The 27,855-nt window shown below is 41.3% G+C and overlaps 2 protein-coding genes across 4 annotated transcripts in view; one reads left to right on the top strand and one right to left on the bottom strand.

Moving 5' to 3' along the window:
* Positions 1 to 20,193, bottom strand: part of dctd (dCMP deaminase) — a 77,025-nt gene extending 56,832 nt beyond the window's left edge. Inside the window, exons 1-2 of the mRNA XM_056271833.1 lie at positions 20,068 to 20,193; positions 17,298 to 17,409 (exon numbers count right to left, since the gene is read on the bottom strand). Coding sequence (XP_056127808.1) covers positions 17,298 to 17,409; positions 20,068 to 20,108 — 153 coding nt within the window. The 5' untranslated portion in view covers positions 20,109 to 20,193. The remainder of the gene's footprint in view (positions 1 to 17,297; positions 17,410 to 20,067) is intronic.
* A 1,681-nt stretch (positions 20,194 to 21,874) lies between these two features.
* On the top strand, positions 21,875 to 27,580 carry irf2a (interferon regulatory factor 2a). Of its 3 annotated transcripts, none has more exons than XM_056271819.1 (9): positions 21,875 to 22,101; positions 23,639 to 23,732; positions 24,483 to 24,582; positions 24,810 to 24,986; positions 25,147 to 25,181; positions 25,276 to 25,387; positions 25,650 to 25,784; positions 25,928 to 25,971; positions 27,127 to 27,580. In XM_056271819.1, exons 2-9 carry the CDS (start codon positions 23,646 to 23,648, stop codon positions 27,445 to 27,447), a joined length of 1,011 nt encoding a protein of 336 aa, XP_056127794.1. In that variant the 5' UTR covers positions 21,875 to 22,101; positions 23,639 to 23,645; the 3' UTR covers positions 27,448 to 27,580. The 3 variants fall into 3 exon arrangements, with proteins under 3 accessions (XP_056127794.1, XP_056127795.1, XP_056127796.1); XM_056271820.1 differs by having other exon boundaries at positions 27,136 to 27,580; XM_056271821.1 differs by having other exon boundaries at positions 25,689 to 25,784.
* Positions 27,581 to 27,855: the final 275 nt, after the last annotated feature.

The following is a 27,855-nucleotide window of genomic DNA, read 5'->3' on the forward strand; positions in this document are numbered from 1 at the left end:
GATGTTCGCAACATGCTAATCATGCTAGCATCTTGGTAAAAACTAGCTAACCGCACGCTAGCAACCGAGCGGCGAGTTTTGCCACTGCAAGCACCACTTCACATTTTCTTCTGGAAATGTACATTCTAGTTCTTCTTCTTCTTCTTATTATTCTTCTGGCCACTTTTTGACGCGCTACTCCTCCCGCAGTTTTTGTCACAGACCCATGAATGAGGTGTCAAAACGTGCGGCCTGTTCGGGAATGGTGTGCTATGACTTTTCTAAGAGATCGGGGGTACGATGGTCGCCCCAGGGGCGAAAAACGGCCCAAAAAAATCCCATAGACTTAACATTGCGAAAAACTTTGACGAGTCGTAGCTCGGAACGAGGATGTCGCAGAAACGTGAAATTTGCCACATTTGAAGAGGCTGACAGGCTCTGTAAGAACATACCACACAATGGGGTAAAAGTTGCACCCCTGGGGTGCAGGAGATGCCCAAAGTTTCCCCATTGACTTACTATGGTGTAGGACGGCCCATGAAATGGGCCGTCCTACACCATAGAAACCGCTTTTATATTGAACATAACTCTGGATCACAGTGTCATAGAGACAAGGGGGCGGGCTCATTTTACTCAGACAACCAATCAGTCTCTCAGGATCATTGTGAAGCTATCAAGCCACGCCCTAGCAACCATTTAGAGCACCTTAGCAACAACTCCCATAGACTTCCATTGAAAGAGATCGAAGGGATATCTCTGGACTGAATTGTCATAGAAACATGAGGGTGGTCTCGTTTGACTCGGGCCAGCAAACAGCCAATCATGAATCACCTCAACACTTGCTAGCCACGCCCTAGCAACCATTGTCGAGCACCTTAGCAACCAAAATCCAAAGAGGAATATCGTCCATTCTGAATGTCACAGAGGCATGGGAGTTGGTTTATATCTTTCATACTGACAAGCAGCCTTTGGAGTTTCATGATTGGCAGCTGCCAAGCCACTCCCTAGCAACCAAACAAGGTACCCTAGCAACCATTTTGCAAGACCTATATCTCTGCATCAAAACATCGTATAGAGATGGGGGTTGGTTTATACATTCACATTGACTTTGGAGCTTCATGATTGGCAGCTGCCAAGCCACTCCCTAGCAACCAAACAGAGTACCCTAGCAACCGTTTTGCAAGACCAATATCTCTGCATCAGAACATCGTATAGAGATGGGGGTTGGCTCTTTTGACTCATGCTAGCAAACAGGACTTGCTACATGCTAAACATGCTAGCTGTGAATAGCTACATGCTAATATTGATTAGCTAAGTGCTAAATCATGCCATGAACATTATAAAAACTCTATAGTAACCAAATGTGAACACTACCAACCACCTAGTAACACCATAGCAACCATCCAGAATACCATAACAACCACCCAAAACACCCTAGCAACCGCCTAGCAACACCATAGCAACCACCCAGAATACCCTAGCAACCACCCAGAATACCCTAGCAACCACCTAGCAACACCCTAGCAACCACTCAGAATACCCTAGCAACCACCTAGCAACACCCTAGCAACCACTCAGAACACCCTAGCAACTGCCTAGCAACACCCTAGCAACCACCCAGAACGCCCTAGCAACAGCCTAGCAACACCCTAGCAACCACCCAGAAGACCCTAGCAACCGCCTAGCAACACCCTAGCAACCACCCAAAACCCCCTAGCAACACCCTAGCAACCGCCTAGCAACCACCCAGAACACCCTAGCAACCGCCTAGCAACACCCTAGCAACCACCCAGAATACCCTAGCAACCACCTAGCAACACCCTAGCAACCACTCAGAACACCCTAGCAACCGCCTAGCAACACCCTAGCAACCACCCAGAACACCCTAGCAACCGCCTAGCAACACCCTAGCAACCACCCATAATACCCTAGTAACACCTTAGCAACCATGCTAGCATCATGCTAGCAAAATGCCAAACATGCTAACATTATGCTAACAACATGCTAATCATGCTAGCATGATGCTAGCAACATGCTAATCATGCTAGCATGATGCTAGCAACATGCTAATCATGCTAGCAACATGCTAGCAACATGCTAATCATGCTAGCATCATGCTAGCAACATGCTAGCAAAATGCTAATCATGCTAACATCATGCTAGCAACATGCTAATCATGCTAGCATCATGCTAGCAACATGTTAGCAAAATGCTAATCATGCTAACATCATGCTAGCAACATGCTAATCATGCTAGCAACATGCTAATAATGCTAGCATAATGCTAACAACATGCTAATCATGCTAGCATGATGCTAGCAACATGCTAATCATGCTAGCAACATGCTAGCAACATGCTAATCATGCTAGCATCATGCTAGCAACATGCTAATCATGCTAGCATCATGCTAGCAACATGCTAGCAAAATGCTAATCATGCTAACATCATGCTAGCAACATGCTAATCATGCTAGCAACATGCTAATAATGCTAGCATAATGCTAACAACATGCTAATCATGCTAGCATGATGGTCGCAACATGCTAATCATGCTAGCATCTTGGTAAAAACTAGCTAACCGCAAGCTAGCAACCGAGCGGCGAGTTTTGCCACTGCAAGCACCACTTCACATTTTCTTCTGGAAATGTACATTCTAGTTAGTGGTGCTTGCCTATGGCAAAGCAACACTAGTGTTATTGTGCATACTTATTATTCTTATTCTTCTTATTCTTCTTATTCTTCTGGCCACTTTTTGACGCGCTACTCCTCCCGCAGTTTTTGTCACAGACCCATGAATGAGGTGTCAAAACGTGCGGCCTGTTCGGGAATGGTGTGCTATGACTTTTATAAGGGATCGGGGGTACGATGTTCGCCCCAGGGGCGAAAAACCGGCCGAAAAATCCCATAGACTTAACATTGCGTCAAACTTTGACGCGTCGTAGCTCGGAACGAGGATGTCGCAGAAACGTGTAATTTACCACATTTGAAGAGGCTGACAGGCTCTGTAAGAACATACCACACAATGGGGTAAAAGTTGCACCCGTGGGGGGCAGGAGGGGCCCAAAGTTGCCCCATTGACTTACTATGGTGTAGGACGGCCCATGAAATGGGCCGTCCTACACCATAGAAACCGCTTTTATATTGAACATAGCTCTGGATCACAGTGTCATAGAGACAAGGGGGCGGGCTCATTTTATTCAGACAACCAATCAGTCTCTCAGGATCATTGTGAAGCTATCAAGCCACGCCCTAGCAACCATTTAGAGCTCCTTAGCAACAAGTTCCATAGACTTCCATTGAAACAGATCAAAGGGATATCTCAGGATATAAGAGTCATAGAAACATGAGGGTGGTCTCGTTTGACTCGGGGCAGCAAACAGCCAATCCTGAATCACCTCAACACATCCTAATCCCTCCCTAGCAACCATTATCAAGCACCTTAGCAACAAAAATCCAAAGAGGAATATCTTCCATTCTGAATGTCACAAAGGCGTGGGAGTTGGTTTATATCATTCATACTGACAAGAAGCCTTTGGAGTTTCATGATTGGCAGCTTCCAAGCCACTCCCTAGCAACCAAACAGAGTACCCTAGCAACCATTTTGCAAGACCTATATCTCTGCATCAAAACATCGTATAGAGATGGGGGTTGGTTTATACATTCACATTGACTTTGGAGCTTCATGATTGGCAGCTGCCAAGCCACTCCCTAGCAACCAAACAGAGTACCCTAGCAACCGTTTTGCAAGACCAATATCTCTGCATCAGAACATCGTATAGAGATGGGGGTTGGCTCTTTTGACTCATGCTAGCAAACAGGACTTGCTACATCCTACACATGCTAGCAGTGAATAGCTACATGCTAATATTGATTAGCTAAGTGCTAAATCATGCCAATAAAATGCTACAAACTCAACAGTAACCATCTGTGACAACTACCAACCACCTAGTAACACCATAGCAACCACCCAGATTACCCTAGCAACACCCTAGCAACTGCCTAGCAATGCCCTAGCAACCACCCAGAACACCCTAGCAACCGCCTAGCAAGGCCATAGCAACCACCCAAAACACCCTAGCAACCACCCAGAATACCCTAGCAACTGCCTAGCAACACCATAGCAACCACCCAGAACACCCTAGCAACCGCCTAGCAACGCCATAGCAACCACCCATAATACCCTAGCAACCACCTAGTAACACATTAGCAACCATGCTAGCATCATGCTAGCAACATGCTTAACATGCTAGCATGATGCTAGCAATATGCTAATCATGCTAGCATCTAGCTAAAACATGTTTGCAACATGTTTATTTTTGTTAGCATCATGCTAGCAACATGTTAATCATGCTAGCATGTTGGTAGCATGATGCTAACAACATGCTAATCATGCTAGCATGTTGGTAGCATGATGCTAACAACATGCTAGCATGATTAGCATGATGCTAGCATGATGCTAACAACATGCTAATCATGCTAGCATGATGCTAACAACATGCTAATCATGCTAGCATGATGCTAGCAACATGCTAATCATGCTACCAACATGCTAATCATGCTAGCATCATGCTAATCATGCTAATCATGCTAGCATCATGCTAGCATCATGCTAGCATCATGCTAGCAACATGCTAATCATGCTAGCAACATGCTAATAATGCTAGCATAATGCTAACAACATGCTAATCATGCTAGCATGATGCTAGCAACATGCTAATCATGCTGGCAACATGCTAGCAACATGCTAATCATGCTAGCAACATGCTAATAATGGTAGCATAATGCTAACAACATGCTAATCATGCTAGCATGATGCTAGCAACATGCTAATCATGCTAGCATCTTGGTAAAAACTAGCTAACCGCACGCTAGCAACCGAGCGGCGAGTTTTGCCACTGCAAGCACCACTTCACATTTTCTTCTGGAAATGTACATTCTAGTTCTTATTCTTATTCTTCTTATTCTTCTGGCCACTTTTTGACGCGCTACTCCTCCCGCAGTTTTTGTCACAGACCCATGAATGAGGTGTCAAAACGTGCGGCCTGTTCGGGAATGGTGTGCTATGACTTTTCTAAGGGATCGGGGGTACGATGTTCGCCCCAGGGGCGAAAAACCGGCCGAAAAATCCCATAGACTTAACATTGCGTCAAACTTTGACGAGTCGTAGCTCGGAACGAGGATGTCGCAGAAACGTGTAATTTACCACATTTGAAGAGGCTGACAGGCTCTGTAAGAATATACCACACAATGGGGTAAAAGTTGCAACCCTGTGGGGCAGGAGCTGCCCAAAGTTGCCCCATTGACTTACTATGGTGTAGGACGGCCCATGAAATGGGCCGTCCTACACCATAGAAACCGCTTTTATATTGAACATAACTCTGGATCACAGTGTCGTAGAGACAAAGGGGCGGGCTCATTTTACTCAGACGGCCAATCAGTCTCTCAGGATCATTGTGAAGCTATCTAGCCACGCCCTAGCAACCATTTAGAGCTCCTTAGCAACAAGTTCCATAGACTTCCATTGAAACATATCAAAGGGATATCTCAGGATATAAGAGTCATAGAAACATGAGGGTGGGCTCGTTTGACTCGGGGCAGCAAACAGCCAATCCTGAATCACCTCAACACTTACTGGCCACGCCCTAGCAACCATTGTCGAGCACCTTAGCAACCAAAATCCAAACAGGGATATCTTCCATTCTGAATGTCACAGAGGCATGGGAGTTGGTTTATATCATTTATACTGACAAGCAGCCTTTGGAGTTTCATGATTGGCAGATGCCAAGCCACTCCCTAGCAACCAAACAGAGTACCCTAGCAACCATTTTGCAAGACCTATATCTCTGCATCAAAACATCGTATAGAGATGGGGGTTGGTTTATACATTCACATTGACTTTGGAGCTTCATGATTGGCAGCTGCCAAGCCACTCCCTAGCAACCAAACAGAGTACCCTAGCAACCGTTTTGCAAGACCAGTATCTCTGCATCAGAACATCGTATAGAGATGGAGGTTGGCTCTTTTGACTCATGCTAGCAAACAGGACTTGCTATATGCTACACATGCTAGCAGTGAATAGCTACATGCTAATATTAATTAGCTAAGTGGTAAATCATGCCATGAACATTATAAAAACTCTATAGTGACCAAATGTGAACACTACCAACCACATAGTAACACCATAGCAACCATCCAGAATACCATAGCAACCACCTAAAACACCCTAGCAACCGCCTAGCAACACCCTAGCAACCGCCTAGCAACACCCTAGCAACCGCCTAGCAACCACCCAGAACACCCTAGCAACCGCCTAGCAACACCCTAGCAACCACTCAGAACACCCTAGCAACCACCTAGCAACACCCTAGCAACCACCCAGAACACCCTAGTAACCGCCTAGTAACCACCCAGAACACCCTAGCAACCACCTAGCAACACCCTAGCAACCACCCAAAACACCCTAGCAACCACCTAGCAACCCCCTAGCAACCACCCTGAACACCCTAGCAACCACCTAGCAACACCCTAGCAACCACCCAGAACACCATAGCAACCACCTAAAACACCCTAGCAACCACCCAAAACACCCTAGCAACCGCCTAGCAACACCATAGCAACCACCCAGAATACCCTAGCAACCACCTAACAACACCCTAGCAACCACCCAGAATACCCTAGCAACACCATAGCAACCACTCAGAACACCCTAGCAACCGCCTAGCAACACCCTAGCAACCACCCAGAACACCCTAGCAACTGCCTAGCAACACCCTAGCAACCACCCAGAATACCCTAGCAACCGCCTAGCAACACCCTAGCAACCACCCAGAACACCCTAGCAACCGCCTAGCAACACCATAGCAACCAGCCAAAAACCCTAGCAACCGCCTAGCAACGCCCTAGCAACCACCCATAATACCCTAGCAACCACCTAGTAACACCTTAGCAACCATGCTAGCATCATGCTAGCAACATGCTAAACATGCTAGCATCATGCTAGCAATATGCTAATCATGCTAGCATCTACCTAAAACATGTTTGCAACATGCTTATTTTTGCTAGCATCATGCTAGCAACATGCTAATCATGCTAGCATGTTGGTAGCATGATGCTAACAACATGCTAATCATGCTAGCATGATGCTAACAACATGCTAATCATGCTAGCATCATGCTAGCAACATGCTAATCATGCTAGCAACATGCTAGCAAAATGCTAATCATGCTAGCATCATGCTAGCAACATGCTAATCATCATGCTAGCAACATGCTAATCATGCTAGCATCATGCTAGCAACATGCTAATCATGCTAGCAACATGCTAGCAAAATGCTAATCATGCTAGCATCATGTTAGCAACATGCTAATCATCATGCTAGCAACATGCTAATCATGCTAGCATCATGCTAGCAACATGCTAGAAACATGCTAATCATGCTAGCATCATGCTAGCAACATGCTAGCAAAATGCTAATCATGCTAACATCATGCTAGCAACATGCTAATCATGCTAGCAACATGCTAATAATGCTAGCATAATGCTAACAACATGCTAATCATGCTAGCATGATAATAGCAACATGCTAATCATGCTAGCATCTTGGTAAAAACTAGCTAACCGCACGCTAGCAACCGAGCGGCGAGTTTTGCCACTGCAAGCACCACTTCACATTTTCTTCTGGAAATGTACATTCTAGTATTGTGATTACTATTCACCTAGACAAAACTTTGGCACGCTACTCCTCCCGCACGTTTTCTCGTAGATCCATGAATGAGGTATCAAATCGACCGGTTCATTGAGGAGAGGTGTGCTATGTCTTTTCTAAGCGATCGGTTGTACGATGTTCGTCCGGCGGGCGATAAATTGGACGAAAAAAGTCCCATAGACTTAACATTGGCACAAAATTTGTGAGATCATATCTTATGACCAGAAGGTCATAGAGACTTGGGGTTGGGCTCTTTTGACTCTGCCTATCAAGCAGCCAATAAGAAGTGACATAATAACTTCATATTTGCGCCCTAGCAACCACTTAGGGCAGCCTAGCAACCATAAAACAACATATTTAAGCCATATCTCAGCTCCAGAAAATAGAAGAAACATGGAGTTTGCCTTTTTTGACCCAGACTGTCAACTGGTCTTTAAATATCATCTCATAAACTGTTTAAGCACACCATAGCAACCATATAGAGTACCCTAGTAACCATACAGACACATGAATAAGCCATGTCTCAGCACCAGAACATCGTACAGACATGGTTGTTGGCTCGTATGCAATCATGTACCACACTCTAGCAACCGAGCGGCGAGTTTTGCCACTGCAAGCACCACTTCACATTTTCTTCTGGAAATGTACATTCTAGTTATTAGTGGTGCTTGCCTATGGCAAAGCAACACTAGTGTTATTGTGCATACTTATTATTCTTATTCTTCTTATTCTTCTTATTCTTCTGGCCACTTTTTGACGCGCTACTCCTCCCGCAGTTTTTGTCACAGACCCATGAATGAGGTGTCAAAACGTGCGGCCTGTTCGGGAATGGTGTGCTATGACTTTTATAAGGGATCGGGGGTACGATGTTCGCCCCAGGGGCGAAAAACCGGCCGAAAAATCCCATAGACTTAACATTGCGTCAAACTTTGACGCGTCGTAGCTCGGAACGAGGATGTCGCAGAAACGTGTAATTTACCACATTTGAAGAGGCTGACAGGCTCTGTAAGAACATACCACACAATGGGGTAAAAGTTGCACCCGTGGGGGGCAGGAGGGGCCCAAAGTTGCCCCATTGACTTACTATGGTGTAGGACGGCCCATGAAATGGGCCGTCCTACACCATAGAAACCGCTTTTATATTGAACATAGCTCTGGATCACAGTGTCATAGAGACAAGGGGGCGGGCTCATTTTATTCAGACAACCAATCAGTCTCTCAGGATCATTGTGAAGCTATCAAGCCACGCCCTAGCAACCATTTAGAGCTCCTTAGCAACAAGTTCCATAGACTTCCATTGAAACAGATCAAAGGGATATCTCAGGATATAAGAGTCATAGAAACATGAGGGTGGTCTCGTTTGACTCGGGGCAGCAAACAGCCAATCCTGAATCACCTCAACACATCCTAATCCCTCCCTAGCAACCATTATCAAGCACCTTAGCAACAAAAATCCAAAGAGGAATATCTTCCATTCTGAATGTCACAAAGGCGTGGGAGTTGGTTTATATCATTCATACTGACAAGAAGCCTTTGGAGTTTCATGATTGGCAGCTTCCAAGCCACTCCCTAGCAACCAAACAGAGTACCCTAGCAACCATTTTGCAAGACCTATATCTCTGCATCAAAACATCGTATAGAGATGGGGGTTGGTTTATACATTCACATTGACTTTGGAGCTTCATGATTGGCAGCTGCCAAGCCACTCCCTAGCAACCAAACAGAGTACCCTAGCAACCGTTTTGCAAGACCAATATCTCTGCATCAGAACATCGTATAGAGATGGGGGTTGGCTCTTTTGACTCATGCTAGCAAACAGGACTTGCTACATCCTACACATGCTAGCAGTGAATAGCTACATGCTAATATTGATTAGCTAAGTGCTAAATCATGCCAATAAAATGCTACAAACTCAACAGTAACCATCTGTGACAACTACCAACCACCTAGTAACACCATAGCAACCACCCAGATTACCCTAGCAACACCCTAGCAACTGCCTAGCAATGCCCTAGCAACCACCCAGAACACCCTAGCAACCGCCTAGCAAGGCCATAGCAACCACCCAAAACACCCTAGCAACCACCCAGAATACCCTAGCAACTGCCTAGCAACACCATAGCAACCACCCAGAACACCCTAGCAACCGCCTAGCAACGCCATAGCAACCACCCATAATACCCTAGCAACCACCTAGTAACACATTAGCAACCATGCTAGCATCATGCTAGCAACATGCTTAACATGCTAGCATGATGCTAGCAATATGCTAATCATGCTAGCATCTAGCTAAAACATGTTTGCAACATGTTTATTTTTGTTAGCATCATGCTAGCAACATGTTAATCATGCTAGCATGTTGGTAGCATGATGCTAACAACATGCTAATCATGCTAGCATGTTGGTAGCATGATGCTAACAACATGCTAGCATGATTAGCATGATGCTAGCATGATGCTAACAACATGCTAATCATGCTAGCATGATGCTAACAACATGCTAATCATGCTAGCATGATGCTAGCAACATGCTAATCATGCTACCAACATGCTAATCATGCTAGCATCATGCTAATCATGCTAATCATGCTAGCATCATGCTAGCATCATGCTAGCATCATGCTAGCAACATGCTAATCATGCTAGCAACATGCTAATAATGCTAGCATAATGCTAACAACATGCTAATCATGCTAGCATGATGCTAGCAACATGCTAATCATGCTGGCAACATGCTAGCAACATGCTAATCATGCTAGCAACATGCTAATAATGGTAGCATAATGCTAACAACATGCTAATCATGCTAGCATGATGCTAGCAACATGCTAATCATGCTAGCATCTTGGTAAAAACTAGCTAACCGCACGCTAGCAACCGAGCGGCGAGTTTTGCCACTGCAAGCACCACTTCACATTTTCTTCTGGAAATGTACATTCTAGTTCTTCTTCTTCTTCTTATTATTCTTCTGGCCACTTTTTGACGCGCTACTCCTCCCGCAGTTTTTGTCACAGACCCATGAATGAGGTGTCAAAACGTGCGGCCTGTTCGGGAATGGTGTGCTATGACTTTTCTAAGAGATCGGGGGTACGATGGTCGCCCCAGGGGCGAAAAACGGCCCAAAAAAATCCCATAGACTTAACATTGCGAAAAACTTTGACGAGTCGTAGCTCGGAACGAGGATGTCGCAGAAACGTGAAATTTGCCACATTTGAAGAGGCTGACAGGCTCTGTAAGAACATACCACACAATGGGGTAAAAGTTGCACCCCTGGGGTGCAGGAGATGCCCAAAGTTTCCCCATTGACTTACTATGGTGTAGGACGGCCCATGAAATGGGCCGTCCTACACCATAGAAACCGCTTTTATATTGAACATAACTCTGGATCACAGTGTCATAGAGACAAGGGGGCGGGCTCATTTTACTCAGACAACCAATCAGTCTCTCAGGATCATTGTGAAGCTATCAAGCCACGCCCTAGCAACCATTTAGAGCACCTTAGCAACAACTCCCATAGACTTCCATTGAAAGAGATCGAAGGGATATCTCTGGACTGAATTGTCATAGAAACATGAGGGTGGTCTCGTTTGACTCGGGCCAGCAAACAGCCAATCATGAATCACCTCAACACTTGCTAGCCACGCCCTAGCAACCATTGTCGAGCACCTTAGCAACCAAAATCCAAAGAGGAATATCGTCCATTCTGAATGTCACAGAGGCATGGGAGTTGGTTTATATCTTTCATACTGACAAGCAGCCTTTGGAGTTTCATGATTGGCAGCTGCCAAGCCACTCCCTAGCAACCAAACAAGGTACCCTAGCAACCATTTTGCAAGACCTATATCTCTGCATCAAAACATCGTATAGAGATGGGGGTTGGTTTATACATTCACATTGACTTTGGAGCTTCATGATTGGCAGCTGCCAAGCCACTCCCTAGCAACCAAACAGAGTACCCTAGCAACCGTTTTGCAAGACCAATATCTCTGCATCAGAACATCGTATAGAGATGGGGGTTGGCTCTTTTGACTCATGCTAGCAAACAGGACTTGCTACATGCTAAACATGCTAGCTGTGAATAGCTACATGCTAATATTGATTAGCTAAGTGCTAAATCATGCCATGAACATTATAAAAACTCTATAGTAACCAAATGTGAACACTACCAACCACCTAGTAACACCATAGCAACCATCCAGAATACCATAACAACCACCCAAAACACCCTAGCAACCGCCTAGCAACACCATAGCAACCACCCAGAATACCCTAGCAACCACCCAGAATACCCTAGCAACCACCTAGCAACACCCTAGCAACCACTCAGAATACCCTAGCAACCACCTAGCAACACCCTAGCAACCACTCAGAACACCCTAGCAACTGCCTAGCAACACCCTAGCAACCACCCAGAACGCCCTAGCAACAGCCTAGCAACACCCTAGCAACCACCCAGAAGACCCTAGCAACCGCCTAGCAACACCCTAGCAACCACCCAAAACCCCCTAGCAACACCCTAGCAACCGCCTAGCAACCACCCAGAACACCCTAGCAACCGCCTAGCAACACCCTAGCAACCACCCAGAATACCCTAGCAACCACCTAGCAACACCCTAGCAACCACTCAGAACACCCTAGCAACCGCCTAGCAACACCCTAGCAACCACCCAGAACACCCTAGCAACCGCCTAGCAACACCCTAGCAACCACCCATAATACCCTAGTAACACCTTAGCAACCATGCTAGCATCATGCTAGCAAAATGCCAAACATGCTAACATTATGCTAACAACATGCTAATCATGCTAGCATGATGCTAGCAACATGCTAATCATGCTAGCATGATGCTAGCAACATGCTAATCATGCTAGCAACATGCTAGCAACATGCTAATCATGCTAGCATCATGCTAGCAACATGCTAGCAAAATGCTAATCATGCTAACATCATGCTAGCAACATGCTAATCATGCTAGCATCATGCTAGCAACATGTTAGCAAAATGCTAATCATGCTAACATCATGCTAGCAACATGCTAATCATGCTAGCAACATGCTAATAATGCTAGCATAATGCTAACAACATGCTAATCATGCTAGCATGATGCTAGCAACATGCTAATCATGCTAGCAACATGCTAGCAACATGCTAATCATGCTAGCATCATGCTAGCAACATGCTAATCATGCTAGCATCATGCTAGCAACATGCTAGCAAAATGCTAATCATGCTAACATCATGCTAGCAACATGCTAATCATGCTAGCAACATGCTAATAATGCTAGCATAATGCTAACAACATGCTAATCATGCTAGCATGATGGTCGCAACATGCTAATCATGCTAGCATCTTGGTAAAAACTAGCTAACCGCAAGCTAGCAACCGAGCGGCGAGTTTTGCCACTGCAAGCACCACTTCACATTTTCTTCTGGAAATGTACATTCTAGTTAGTGGTGCTTGCCTATGGCAAAGCAACACTAGTGTTATTGTGCATACTTATTATTCTTATTCTTCTTATTCTTCTGGCCACTTTTTGACGCGCTACTCCTCCCGCAGTTTTTGTCACAGACCCATGAATGAGGTGTCAAAACGTGCGGCCTGTTCGGGAATGGTGTGCTATGACTTTTATAAGGGATCGGGGGTACGATGTTCGCCCCAGGGGCGAAAAACCGGCCGAAAAATCCCATAGACTTAACATTGCGTCAAACTTTGACGCGTCGTAGCTCGGAACGAGGATGTCGCAGAAACGTGTAATTTACCACATTTGAAGAGGCTGACAGGCTCTGTAAGAACATACCACACAATGGGGTAAAAGTTGCACCCGTGGGGGGCAGGAGGGGCCCAAAGTTGCCCCATTGACTTACTATGGTGTAGGACGGCCCATGAAATGGGCCGTCCTACACCATAGAAACCGCTTTTATATTGAACATAGCTCTGGATCACAGTGTCATAGAGACAAGGGGGCGGGCTCATTTTATTCAGACAACCAATCAGTCTCTCAGGATCATTGTGAAGCTATCAAGCCACGCCCTAGCAACCATTTAGAGCTCCTTAGCAACAAGTTCCATAGACTTCCATTGAAACAGATCAAAGGGATATCTCAGGATATAAGAGTCATAGAAACATGAGGGTGGTCTCGTTTGACTCGGGGCAGCAAACAGCCAATCCTGAATCACCTCAACACATCCTAATCCCTCCCTAGCAACCATTATCAAGCACCTTAGCAACAAAAATCCAAAGAGGAATATCTTCCATTCTGAATGTCACAAAGGCGTGGGAGTTGGTTTATATCATTCATACTGACAAGAAGCCTTTGGAGTTTCATGATTGGCAGCTTCCAAGCCACTCCCTAGCAACCAAACAGAGTACCCTAGCAACCATTTTGCAAGACCTATATCTCTGCATCAAAACATCGTATAGAGATGGGGGTTGGTTTATACATTCACATTGACTTTGGAGCTTCATGATTGGCAGCTGCCAAGCCACTCCCTAGCAACCAAACAGAGTACCCTAGCAACCGTTTTGCAAGACCAATATCTCTGCATCAGAACATCGTATAGAGATGGGGGTTGGCTCTTTTGACTCATGCTAGCAAACAGGACTTGCTACATCCTACACATGCTAGCAGTGAATAGCTACATGCTAATATTGATTAGCTAAGTGCTAAATCATGCCAATAAAATGCTACAAACTCAACAGTAACCATCTGTGACAACTACCAACCACCTAGTAACACCATAGCAACCACCCAGATTACCCTAGCAACACCCTAGCAACTGCCTAGCAATGCCCTAGCAACCACCCAGAACACCCTAGCAACCGCCTAGCAAGGCCATAGCAACCACCCAAAACACCCTAGCAACCACCCAGAATACCCTAGCAACTGCCTAGCAACACCATAGCAACCACCCAGAACACCCTAGCAACCGCCTAGCAACGCCATAGCAACCACCCATAATACCCTAGCAACCACCTAGTAACACATTAGCAACCATGCTAGCATCATGCTAGCAACATGCTTAACATGCTAGCATGATGCTAGCAATATGCTAATCATGCTAGCATCTAGCTAAAACATGTTTGCAACATGTTTATTTTTGTTAGCATCATGCTAGCAACATGTTAATCATGCTAGCATGTTGGTAGCATGATGCTAACAACATGCTAATCATGCTAGCATGTTGGTAGCATGATGCTAACAACATGCTAGCATGATTAGCATGATGCTAGCATGATGCTAACAACATGCTAATCATGCTAGCATGATGCTAACAACATGCTAATCATGCTAGCATGATGCTAGCAACATGCTAATCATGCTACCAACATGCTAATCATGCTAGCATCATGCTAATCATGCTAATCATGCTAGCATCATGCTAGCATCATGCTAGCATCATGCTAGCAACATGCTAATCATGCTAGCAACATGCTAATAATGCTAGCATAATGCTAACAACATGCTAATCATGCTAGCATGATGCTAGCAACATGCTAATCATGCTGGCAACATGCTAGCAACATGCTAATCATGCTAGCAACATGCTAATAATGGTAGCATAATGCTAACAACATGCTAATCATGCTAGCATGATGCTAGCAACATGCTAATCATGCTAGCATCTTGGTAAAAACTAGCTAACCGCACGCTAGCAACCGAGCGGCGAGTTTTGCCACTGCAAGCACCACTTCACATTTTCTTCTGGAAATGTACATTCTAGTTTGTTCTCAAATTGTTAATGTTAACAACGTCAGCATTGCGTGTGACTACATGTAATGTCCTTCCGATATGTATCCTTGTTTTCGCATGGGATCGGTTGCAGTCTCTTTTTTTCTGTAACCACTCCGAAGTCCGAACGAAGTGTTTTGCATTTTATAATGGGTGAGTCTTCAGTTGTCACTGGTGATTGTCGTTTGAACCTTTCTGGATCTGCCATCAAATTGCTAAGTTTAATTATATCAAGTGCTGTGAGAAAAGGCTATAAATCTCCACCTCCAGCATCCTCACACTCAATATCCTACTAGCCGAGACTCCTTCTTTATATGTACAGATGTGACGCAATGACGCAAAGACATGCTCGAATCTCCCGCGGAAATCCACCAGTACCACTGGAATTAAAAACATTATTACAAGATTACCGGTTTGAATCGAGCTAAGGCAAGCAGATAGTTTTGAACACTTGCTGGTTATGTATTTTGGATCATTTTAAACCCAAAAAAAGCTACGGACTGCAGCTTTAATACATGATGTTATCTAATTGCATGATTTGAAGATGTACATTTCTGAAATACATTACTTGGACACAGTCACCTCTGCTAACAGATAACTTTGTATTGTAGACAAACTGTAATGTAGACAAGCATTTTCTGTAAAGCTGCTTTGAAACAATGGGTCTCATTCATGAAACACGAGCAGAACGAATTTTTGTGTAAATCGTGTGTAAAGTGGTTCTGGCGTAAATTTTCGGATTCATTAAAATGTTCGTATTTTCCAAATGTTAGTTGGTACGAAATAAATCTACACCTGCTCCCAGCCACGCGTAAATAGTGAGTTTAACATCCGAACGTTTGCTCATTAATAACTAATGCTGGATTTTAATTCACCTTAATCGGGTACATATTTACACAGCATTTTGAAAAAAAATTATATATAGTAATTACATACGGTTTTTCTTTTTTACTTCTGGGACTGTTTGATTAACAGATGAAACTCCATTAACTGCATCTGTAATATGCTGCCAAGCTTCCTTTTTTTAGGACCTGATACGCCACTATGTAGCCTACGCTTGAAAATAAAATGTGGTGTTTTGAATGAACTTCTGATAATACAACTTCGATTTCTGCATCTGAGAAATTTTTCTTTTTCATTCGTTTTTGAGAAGACATGTTGAAATCCTTCGTTTGGTGTCATAATATGATGCCCATATATAGTTGTCAGTCGGATTTAATGGGCGGGATTTATGGTAATTGAGAATGAACGTGCACGCGCATCCCATTTACGACTGATTGGAATTCATTAACACACACACACACACATTTCACTATCACATCTGACGTTTACGAAGTATTTGTGAATCAGGAGATGACTTTTCGGGAAGGTCTGTTTACGCGCAAATCACTCTCATATTTACTCGTATATTTACGAACGTTTCATGAATGAGACCCAATGTGTATTGTGAAAAGCACTACACAAATAAATGTGAATTGAATTAAACAACAAAAGACAGAACAAATCACTCTTGTAGCTTTAAAATTATATTTAATTTATACAGTGAAGATGCAGTGTTATTTTACATTTGATTGTTCATTTCTGAACCTGAATACTGTTAGATTTACCCGAAAAACGTGTCCCTACACTCCCTACAAAATCACCACAATCATTCTATAATGATTAATTCTTTCCAAATAGAGCTATTCAAGACATGAAATGTTTTCAAATTGTTTTAGTATCGCAGAAAAACTAAATATTGCAATGTTAGTTTTTCCAATATCATGCAGCCCTATTTAATTTCATATTGAATACTATTTAACCACATTTCAGATTGATGTGTGTGGTCACCAAATCAACCCACACTTCAAATTAGTAGGACTGCAGGCAATCGATCTCTGGGTACCTGAGAACTGGGATCTTTGCTCCTCTGTGCTGATAAGAAGGCAACAGCCATGAAATACTCTGGCCACTCCAGGTAGTCCTGCCTCTTCTTTGTCGGACCTTCACTGTGTGTTCTGATGGATTGAAAGAATGAATGAAATTAAGAAAAAAATTAACCCCTGTAGCCAGGAGAGCACAAAAAAAAACTGACAAATCATTACATTTAGGGGAAATATAGTACATGATAATACGTGTGAACACCAGTGTTGGGTGTAACTAATTACTAAGTAATTAGTTACTGTAATTTAATTTTCTGTAATTTGATTAGTTACTTCTGATGTAATTGGGCTAAATACTGTGTATAGACCAATCCGATCTCACGGCAATTCGTACACATTTTATGAGGTGGCTAAAATCGCACAACCTCACTCGTACAAATTTGTACGAATTAGCCAACTTGTAAAATAAGTATGAAATGTCATGAGATCAGACTGGTATAAACCAGTGGTTCTCAACTCCAGTCCTTATGCCGGGCGTACACCAAAGGATTTTCACAGTCTCAGACTAAAGACGGGCCGTTTTTAGCAATCTTACTGGAGTCTCGGCGCGCTCCCGTCGTCTCGATCGTTAAATGTGAGGTGATAATCTGCAGTCGGCGACCCGATTTATGCCAGTCTTTCATATCAAACATGTTTGATATTATCGCAAGTCCTAGCGTAGTCATAGTGACGTAAAACAATCAACAACCAATAAAATCGTTCTCAGAAAACCGGAAACAGGAAACAGGAAGCCATCAGTCACAACAAAGAAACATGTCGACGGACATGGAAACACAACGAGCGCCAAGTAGGCGAAAATGGACCATGGATAAAGAGGAGCGCCTTGTCGAGCTTGTCATCCCATTAAATAGTCAACTCTTTATTAAGAAATGTTTACATAACAATGTCTAATTTGATTTTTTTTTCATTCCTGGAAAAGAAAGTGATTTATTGTAATTAAACAATATAAATTAACATTTTTTTACTCATCAAACAAAAAATATGCATAAAAATGCCTATTTTAATGGAGGAAAACATTAGGATCCCTAATAACTAGTGATACCCCCCTTTGTTGAAATTAATTCAGTGAGATAAAATGGTGGAATGGCTGATGTCAAAGTCCTTTGAAATATGCATCTTTTTAAATCCTTTTCCACACTCATAAGCAGTGTGGGGGAAATATATGGGGGGTGTCCTAATTTATTCCTCCTCAAAAATTGCATTCTTTTAAAATTACATTTCACAGAGAGTCTTAAAAAGGCCTTCCTTATTTTTAAATAGTTTAGTTAAATCACTGGGTCCTTCTAAATTATTCTAATTTGCTGCTCAGAAAAAACATTCACATTTAATGTTGAAAACAGTTGTGCTGCTTGATATTTCTGTGGAAACAATTATCTTTTTTTTCAGGATTCTTTGATGAATATTAAGTTCAAAGAACAGTATTTATCTCAAAGATTACATTTTTATTCTAGATTAAAAGATTATATTAAAGATTATAAATGTTTTACTGTCGTTGGTTGCCAAATAAAAGTATTCATTTCTTTACAAAAAAATATCTAACTGACCACAACCTTTTGAATGGTAGTGTACATACATTCATAATATCTGCATCTTCAGTATGGAAGATTCCTATTGCCTACATCAGAGTACTTGATCTTAACACTGGAACCCCTGATGCCCAGCAATGACTGTCTACTCTACATGTGTGATATAAGCACTGACAGACATGATCATCAGATGGTTTTCCTCCAGGGCTTTCCATTTTAGTTAAAAGTGATATTACACCTTTTGCGACACATCTCAGTGACTGTCTTTGAAAGGCAAAGGGATTTATGTGTGAAGATTTAATGGACCCATCTGACTTGACTCACTCTTTTTCCTAAAGTCTCTGGTGATTCTCTCTTTTTTGAGCAGCTGTCAGAGCAGGTGTGTGTGTGTGTGTGTGTGTGTGTGTGTGAGAGAGAGTCTAATGGTGGAATACTGAGGGTTGATGATCTGAAGCTAATGGGCAGTGCAGTGTGAGACAATGCTGAGGTAGTCATTAAACAGTTTTAAAATGTGCAGTTATCTGAAAACCATTCACACGATATAAATGGAAATACAATAGGTTTTAGATTTTCCTTTTAAATCTAATCTGATTTGATTAGTGCACCTCACTTGCAGTCACAATGATTTTGCCAGATATGTTCCTGGATCAACATATTTTGTTTATCGTGGACATTCCTTTCCGAAAACAGGTCGTAACCCTATCCATACCCCTAATCCTTACAATAATTTATCACTAAAATCAGAGGGAAAAGATGCAGCTAATTAACCCCACTGTTGATTGCCATGTTTTTCCAGGATCAACAGAGCTGTTGATCCAGGAACATGTTGTACTTGGTGAAATCGTGAAATCACAGCCAGCTTCCAGGGCTGAAGATGCCAAACATGGCCACAAGAGGGCAGTAATCATCAGATTTACCTTCATGTGCAACTATTTTTTCAGTAGGACTATTTGTCAACAAGCCATTAGCGTTTTTATGCTAATGTACCAGAAACATAATCATATATCTTCTGAAAAACTGTCAACACACCGTTGTTGTTTTCACACAACGTTCGGTTCTGGTGAACCCTTTTTTACAAAACTTTTGCACTTCTCAGTACTCTAACACATTTCTCAGGAACACAAATCTAAAACCATGTCATATCTCCGCCCCCTAGCATGCGCTCATAATGAATTTAACAGAAAAAGCAATATATAAAACACGTTACCCGTTGAGCTGGGATGTGCCGTTCTTTGCCTTGTCGTCCATGTCTTAATCAGAAAGTGTCTGCAGTCCTCTTATCGATATTAGCACTGAATGTCCACTCTCTCCAGTCTCCAGCGGCAGAACAGACAGAGCAGAAGAACTTCCCGCGAAACAAAGAGACCAGCCCCCTGGGCCTGTTCCGGGTTTAGAGGAGGAGCAAAGAGTTGAATAGCGCCATCTCTACACAATTCTGCACACTGCACCGAGTCTTTCTCTTTCTATTCCAACCACTCTATTGCAAGTTGGTATATTAAAATAGCCTACCTACGCTACGTCGTACTCTTGTAGTTATCTCAGCCGCTCAGCAAAAGCGTTAAACGCGCGCTCGTTCATAAGATACTAAGATAGGCTGCCTATGTCATTATGATTATTCTTCTGTAGGACTTTGTTTTTGTTCGAATAATAAAACAGAATGTATAACATAACAAATGTCTCTAAAAATCATTGAAATTGAGTATTGTTTTAGAAGTAATGTAAGACATAGACATAAACCTTCTTAAAATGAAATCCATGAACGCATATCATAACAGGCTAACACTGATAATAATAACGGGGTAAAAATTTAACCACATAATTAAAAAGCTGAGATTTTCCATTTAACTTCATTTTTTGTATAAGGAGACCTTATTAGAAATGCATGTTGGTCAAGCTCCAGCACTTTTTATAAATGAACTGCAAGCAGACAATGTAGGAGCAAACCACAATAGCTGTCATGGACAAATTCAAAGTAAATACTTTTTCATTGCATAGTGATTATGAATTGTAAATTTTCAGAAAAATATTTTAGTCCCTTTCACAACAATACATTTAGTTTATTGGAAAATACTTTAATGAAATAACAGCTAAATATGTGTTTCCCTATAAAACATGTTAGATTTGCACTTTCTTTTCTAAATAACATCTGACAACAAATATTTCTAAATAACATCTAACAACAAATATATCTGGTTGCCAACCAGATAGGCAGATACGCAATTCGCACATTAAATCAGTCAAAACAAGCTGCATGGGACCATAGACTGTATGGGACACAGACAGACAGCAGAACACGCTGAGAAGTTTCACAATACAACAACAGCGAAACTCACCCATTGGCTATAAATAATTGTGCTCTTCTAGGATTATGGGGTCAGAAAGAAAATAAGAGTTGTCACACAATTTGCTCAAAATCAAGTAAGTTATATAATTTACATTACATTCCTAGGTGTATATTACTTTCTTCTTTCAGCCAAACATATCAAAATATCTCTCAAGCTTTATAATGGGAGTGAATGGTGCCTTTAAAAAAAAAAAAAAAAGTGCACCCATCCATCATAAAAGTAATCCATACGGCTCCATATGGGATTAATAAAGGCCTTCTGAAGAGAAACAATGCATTTTTGTTTTTGTATTTTGTGGAAATGGACCATGAATACTCAAATCTTATATTTCGGGAACATTCCAATGCGTTCAACAAATTAAAATGACAAATGCCACTTTTGATGTTCATACGGTCTGTTTTGATGTTCATACGGTCATGACATGCATGCTTAACCAAGTTCCACAGTCACACAGAATGTTTCGATCCTATATATTTGTATTTGTTTTACTCTTTTTTATGTAACGCGATTGCACACACTTCCCAACCTGTTGGACCAGTGTGACTTACTGGCAGTAACGTCAGGCTCCAGCAGGCGGTGTGGTATAATTTAGGAAGCGGAAGTGAAAGTGAAAGAAACAGTACTTTCAAAAGCTACGCCGACCAATGAAACGCTTCGTTGTTTCACTTCCGCGGTCTGCTTCTTGATGACGTGTTGCGTCATTCTATCAAGCACGAAAGGCTTCTGGAAGAATTCAAATGTCGATCCAAAAAACACTACGTCGCTCTTCTTAAGATGAAGAAAGAAAATCTAAAACAAAACATGGTTATGTTGTCGGCGCAGTTCTAGGACAGGATTTTATAACACATCTTATCGAGGAATCTTGGAGTAACGTTAGGCGATTGCCTCTCGTCGAGGTAACGTTAACGTTAAATGGCTTCAAAGCAGAACTATTAATTTATTAGTTAGTCTGTTTATAAATAGATTGATTCTACAAGATTCTCTGTCTGTGTTGGGCTGAAATTAATGCATGTTTACATTAGTAAACGTCCAAATATGTCACATTATGAAAAAATGACTCTGACAGATATTTTATCGTTTATTCTTCTGTCTTTTATGAAAGGCAATACATATTTGGATTAATCAATTCTTGGTCTTCCATAGAATGTGCGTGAAAGGTAACGTTACGCCATATAAAGGTGGAGCACGTTGTGTATTACCGCAGAATGAATCATCGTTATAAGAGCATTTGATTTGATAATTGGGAGGGCGTGAGGCATTCCCCCATGTTAGATACTGAGATTTATTTTATTTATTTGTGCAAAGTTGATTGATTACTATAATTAATTAATAATTATTAACATTATTTGCCTAGAATAAACAGATAGGAAGTATTTTGTATTATTTAAGCATCTAGAACCTTTTCAGTTTGACAGAATTTTTAATTTCAAAGTGCCATGGGAAGTATAACTTCACTTTAATATGTTTTTTTCTATTTAAAATGCAAATTTCCTACTCTTAACAAAAATTGTTTTCATTTCATCAGGCTCCTAATTTTTTTTTTCCTTGTGAGGCAGGATGTCCAGTATATTTAAAGGGTTATTTCACCCCAAAATGAAAATTGTCCCATAATTTACTCACCCTCAAGCCATCCTAGGTGTATATTACTTTCTTCTTTCAGCCAAACATATCAAAATATCTCTCAAGCTTTATAATGGGAGTGAATGGTGCCTTTCTTTTTTTTTTTTAAGTGCACCCATCCATCATAAAAGTAATCCATACGGCTCCATGGGATTAATAAAGGCCTTCTGAAGAGAAACAATGCATTTTTGTTAGAAAAATATCCATAATTATAACTTTATAAACTGTAACCACTAGCTTCCGGTAACATCCGTCCGCGCTTCGAGTCACGAGTCGAGTTCCGGCGTATGACGTAGGGTAAGCTTAGGTGAGAGTAGACGCCTCTCGCGGTTCAAACAAATAGGGCTGGGCAACAAACTCAAGTTTCTCTGACATTTCTCTTTAAAAAATCTTGTTTTAGACTTCTAATTCGTGATCGGTGTTTTGTTTTGCTTTACGTATTGTATTTGCTCTCTTCCGCCGGAACTACACTTGGCCGTAATCGGAAGCCAGTGAATATAGTTTATAAAGTTATAAATATGGATATCTTACTAAAATCCATCGCTTCACTTCAGAAGGCCTTTATTAACCCCCTGGAGTCGAATGGATTACTGATGGATGGATGCGCTTTTTTGGGCTTCAAAATCTCAGGTACCATTCACTCTCATTATAAAGCTTGGAAGAGCCAGGATATTTTTTTATATAACTCTGATTGTGTTTGGCTGAAAGAAGTCACCTAGGATGGATTGAGGGTGAGTAAATTATGGTATACTTTTCATTTTTGGGTGAACTAACTATTTACAACTTCATTCTATTTGTTTCTTTTCTATTCAGAGTCAAGATGCCAGTGGACAGAATGAGAATGCGCCCCTGGTTGGAGCAACAGATTACCAGCGGGGAAATTCAAGGTCTTCTCTGGGTCGATAAGGTGAGGGTGGACTGGAAATCCAATAAAATTCTATTGTATTCAGTTTAAGAGGAGACTTAATTAAGTTTGAACATGTGACTCATGTGGCACTTTGTGTCTTTGCCAATACATTGTCAAATTCCAAATGCAGACTATCAGATTTTTGTGCATTTCCAATTCGATATTTAGCAAGTGTGAACAGCAAAAAAAATCACATGAAATCTGATTTCTTACAAATCCGTTTCAAGGTACATTCATACGTGGTTTGAAATCTCATTGAAATCTCATTTCTGGAAATCCATTTCAGTCTGACCTGTCTGATCGGATTTTGCATAGCTTTTCTCCCCATGTGTCACTTTCTCACCACATAAAACGTAAAAAAAAAAGTCAGACATCGTTGCAGGAACAAGGTTGCGTTGTGTTGTTGTCAATGTTCAGGTCACGCAGAAAATGTCACTTCATTCACTGTGCGCTCATGCGAGCCTCAGTTTTTGACATTGCTTTATTAGTAGTCCCGCGGTGCAGCTACACATTGTCAAAGACATTATTGCAAACCCCTTAATTGTTGTTTTTGGCATAGTCCTATAAATGCCATGGAAATCGAAAGATAGCCATGATGAGACACACAAATCGGATCTGAACAGTTGCGATACGCAGTGTGGACACTCAGTCATTTAGATCAGATTCCCTTTGGATACACAAATAATTGGATTTGGACTGACAGTGTGAACATAGTCTAATAGTACACTATTAAAATGTTTCCATTACCAGGATAAAAGGATATTTCAGATACCATGGATGCATGCAGCCAGACATGGATGGGATTTGGAAAAGGATGCACCTTTATTTAAGAACTGGGCCATTCACACAGGTAACTGTTGACAGATCTGTTGTCCATTGTCTCTTTAATAAAGAATGATGCTGACTACTTTAAAGGTGAAATTTGTAATTTCCACTTTGCATTTGAGGTGATTCTGCATTTGCATACAACTTTTAATGTTTTTCTGCCGGGGTGATCCTTGTGCTGGATCTACTGATTTGTGACTCCATTTTGTTATATGTTATGATTCAGGTATTACTCAATTATGTCTCATACAGGAAAGTATCGTCCAGATATTGACAAACCAGATCCTAAGACATGGAAGGCAAATTTCCGCTGTGCTATGAATTCTCTACCAGATATTGAGGAAGTGAAAGATCAAAGCATGAAGAGAGGAAGCAATGCCTTCAGAATGTACAGGATGCTTTCCTCATCCGAAAAAGCAGCTAAGAAAGGTAAGTTTGGTCATTAACATAAATACTTAGGGGAAATTTCACCATGTATTTTATGCTCATACACTTATTATTAGTGTAGAATTACATCATTTTATTTTGGTAAACATATTCTTCTGATGATGTTTAAGATCCTCTAAATGCATATTGTCATCTTCTTCAGGGAAGAAAAAGATGGACCTGGAGCAAAGAGCAAAAGTAGGAACTAATAGCTGTACACTTAAACAACAGTGCACACTTCTGTTCTTACTAAGTATTGCAAATGATCTCACACCTATCCTAAATTCTTTAGTGTTTTCAGAAACGGAAAGCTGGCACTCCCAGAAAAATTAAAATTCTAAAAGGACAGTTTGAAGCAGAGTTTAAGATAGAAACTTCACCGGACAGCACTGTGCTATTTGCTGGTAAATAACCACTTGTTATTCCCTCATTTGTTCTACCCTCAGATATCATACTTGGATACACTGGAAAATGCACTTATTTATCTACAGTGTTACCAAAACATATTTGACATTTTAAGCCATTCTGACACTAGGGCTCAGAACAAATTTTTAATAACCTATTTTTTTAAATCAACTGGTCTCAATGTGATTTCTGACCACCAAAAAAGTACTCTTTGCCTTCAACAGTAGATCCATTGTTTTATACTTGCTTATTCATCAACAGAGCAGGAGAGCTCCCCTGAACTACATGATGTGTGTGCAGTTGTTGAGGTGGGAACAGAGAATGAAGAACCTGGGGTTTTCCCCGTTGAAGTGTCTCTGCCTCTCCAGGACTCCCATGTTTCTGGTTCCTCCCATGGTAAGGTTCTTTCTTGCCTTTATCTTTACTGTCTACTGTGTTGTATTCACCACAGGAGTCATAAATTACTTATTAGGCTACATATTATTGTTGGCCACAAACACAACTGCACATCATCATGGATTTTATTCTATACTATACAGAGAGTGACACAGAGAGCACATACAGCGACGAAGACTTGGTACAGGTATGTATATTTTTAAATACGTTATTTTATATTTTTTAATACAATTTAGACACCTGAATCTTTAGAAATTGTGTTTTTTTTTTGTGACAGCCAGTTAAGCAAATACACTACCATTCAAAAGTTTGGGGTCATTACTACTACTTCGTTTTATTCAGCAAGGATGCATTAACTTGATCAAAAGTGACAGTTAAGACATTTAATGTTACAAAACAATTCTATTAATAATACATTTTTATTTGTTATTTTTCTATTTCTATTCATGAAAGAACCCTGAAAAAATGCAGCATGGTTTCTACAAAAATATTAAGTAGCACAAGAGATTTCATTCTTGATAAGAAATGTTTTAAATCAGCATATTATAATGATATCTGAAGGATCAAGTGACACTGGAGACTGGTGCAATGGCTGCTGAAATTCCATGTGTCCCATTTAAATTTTTCTGAATTCTGTTTTAAAGGGATAGTTCACCCAAAAATGAAAATTTCATGAAGTACTCCCCCTTATGTCGTTCCAAACTCTTTAAGACTTTCGTTCATCTTCAAAACACAAATGAAGATCTTTTTGATAAAATCTGAGAGCTTTCTGTCCCTCCATTGAGAGCTATACAACTGACATTTTGATGCTTTAAAAAGTTCATAAAGAGATATGAATTTAGCGGTTTAGTCCAATTTTTCTGAAGAGACTTGATTGCTTTATATGATGCACAGATTGAATTTAGGCTTTTATTCACATATGGATTCCGCGATTCTGTCTGCTCTTTCTGCACTGCTGAAATCATAGGGCCATAAGTTTAACACACTGGCAGGGAATGAAATGGTCTTTAGATGGTTCAACTTCAAACCGGTGAGACAGTTACATTCCATATCTGTATCTTACTTTGTAACCAAAGCAGCTTATCAAAACAATGACTCTTAGTTATTGTTATTAAAGTTATTTTCATTTTTAATCATATTTCACAGTATTACTGTTTTACTGTATTTTGTTTTATTAAAAATAAATGCAGCTTTGGTGAGCATGAGACAAAAATATATTTGTTTAAATCATACCCCAAACTTTTCAACTGAAGTGTACATGGACATATAGAAACATTCATGTTGTCATTAAGCAACATCAAGTTGTTGTTTTTTTGCTAAGAGTGTTAACTTTCCTTTGCAGCTTCCTCAGGACCTGTCCATAAAAGCTAGAACATCATGTAGTTCTGTGTTAAGGATCCCACCATCCAATTCCTCACCAAACACATTTTTCACATCAGCGAAAACAAATTTCCGAGTAACCAGCTGCAGAGAGGACTCGCCCCTAATTGCCTATAACACTCCTCCATGGTTTCCCTGCCCGTTTAATTTCCAAAATGTCACAGACGTGCGACCCTCAAGCCCTGCCCAAAAAACAGATCTCGCCAGCAGCCCAACTTCTCAGGCCAGTGTGATGGCTAATGCTGTGGACCTCTCTGTTGCAAAAAACAAAACACTACAATGAAGACATGTGAAATGCACAACCTGCTGCTGTTCAGCTGATAAACATGCACCCCATAATCCAATATTAATCAACTGGTCTCAGGTCTTAGACTTGTGTTGATGTTCAGCTTTTAAAACCAAACCGTTTTAAATCCGTTATATATATTTTGCAACACACTACCTCATTCTCATAATTGTATTAAATATGTAACTTGTAGAACTACCTCACAGATGCAATTCTAGATTACAGAAGTCGGCAGTGTAAACTAGTAATAATACAGCATTGGGAGCAGAACTAAGTGTAGAACGCTGAGTATTAATTTCACTTTTGAGTAACATTTCATACTTGTGACAGCAGATGTAACAAAACAATCAAAAATGAAATAGAACAGTTACTGGAGATTTGCATTAATGTTTTTCTACAGGCTAT

The sequence above is a fragment of the Rhinichthys klamathensis genome, unplaced genomic scaffold (genome assembly GCF_029890125.1).
Source record: "Rhinichthys klamathensis goyatoka isolate OS25496 unplaced genomic scaffold, OSU_Roscu_1.1 h1tg000325l_1, whole genome shotgun sequence".
Lineage (NCBI taxonomy): Eukaryota > Metazoa > Chordata > Actinopteri > Cypriniformes > Leuciscidae > Rhinichthys > Rhinichthys klamathensis.

Bases quoted from the DNA above. Each gene is read 5' to 3' on its own strand.
- irf2a (XM_056271819.1), top strand. From the start codon at position 23,646: ATGCCAGTGGACAGAATGAGAATGCGCCCCTGGTTGGAGCAACAGATT. The intron at 23,733-24,482 runs GTGAGGGTGGAC...TTCCATTACCAG, and splicing joins GTCTTCTCTGGGTCGATAAG to GATAAAAGGATATTTCAGAT. The intron at 24,987-25,146 runs GTAAGTTTGGTC...CATCTTCTTCAG, and splicing joins CGAAAAAGCAGCTAAGAAAG to GGAAGAAAAAGATGGACCTG.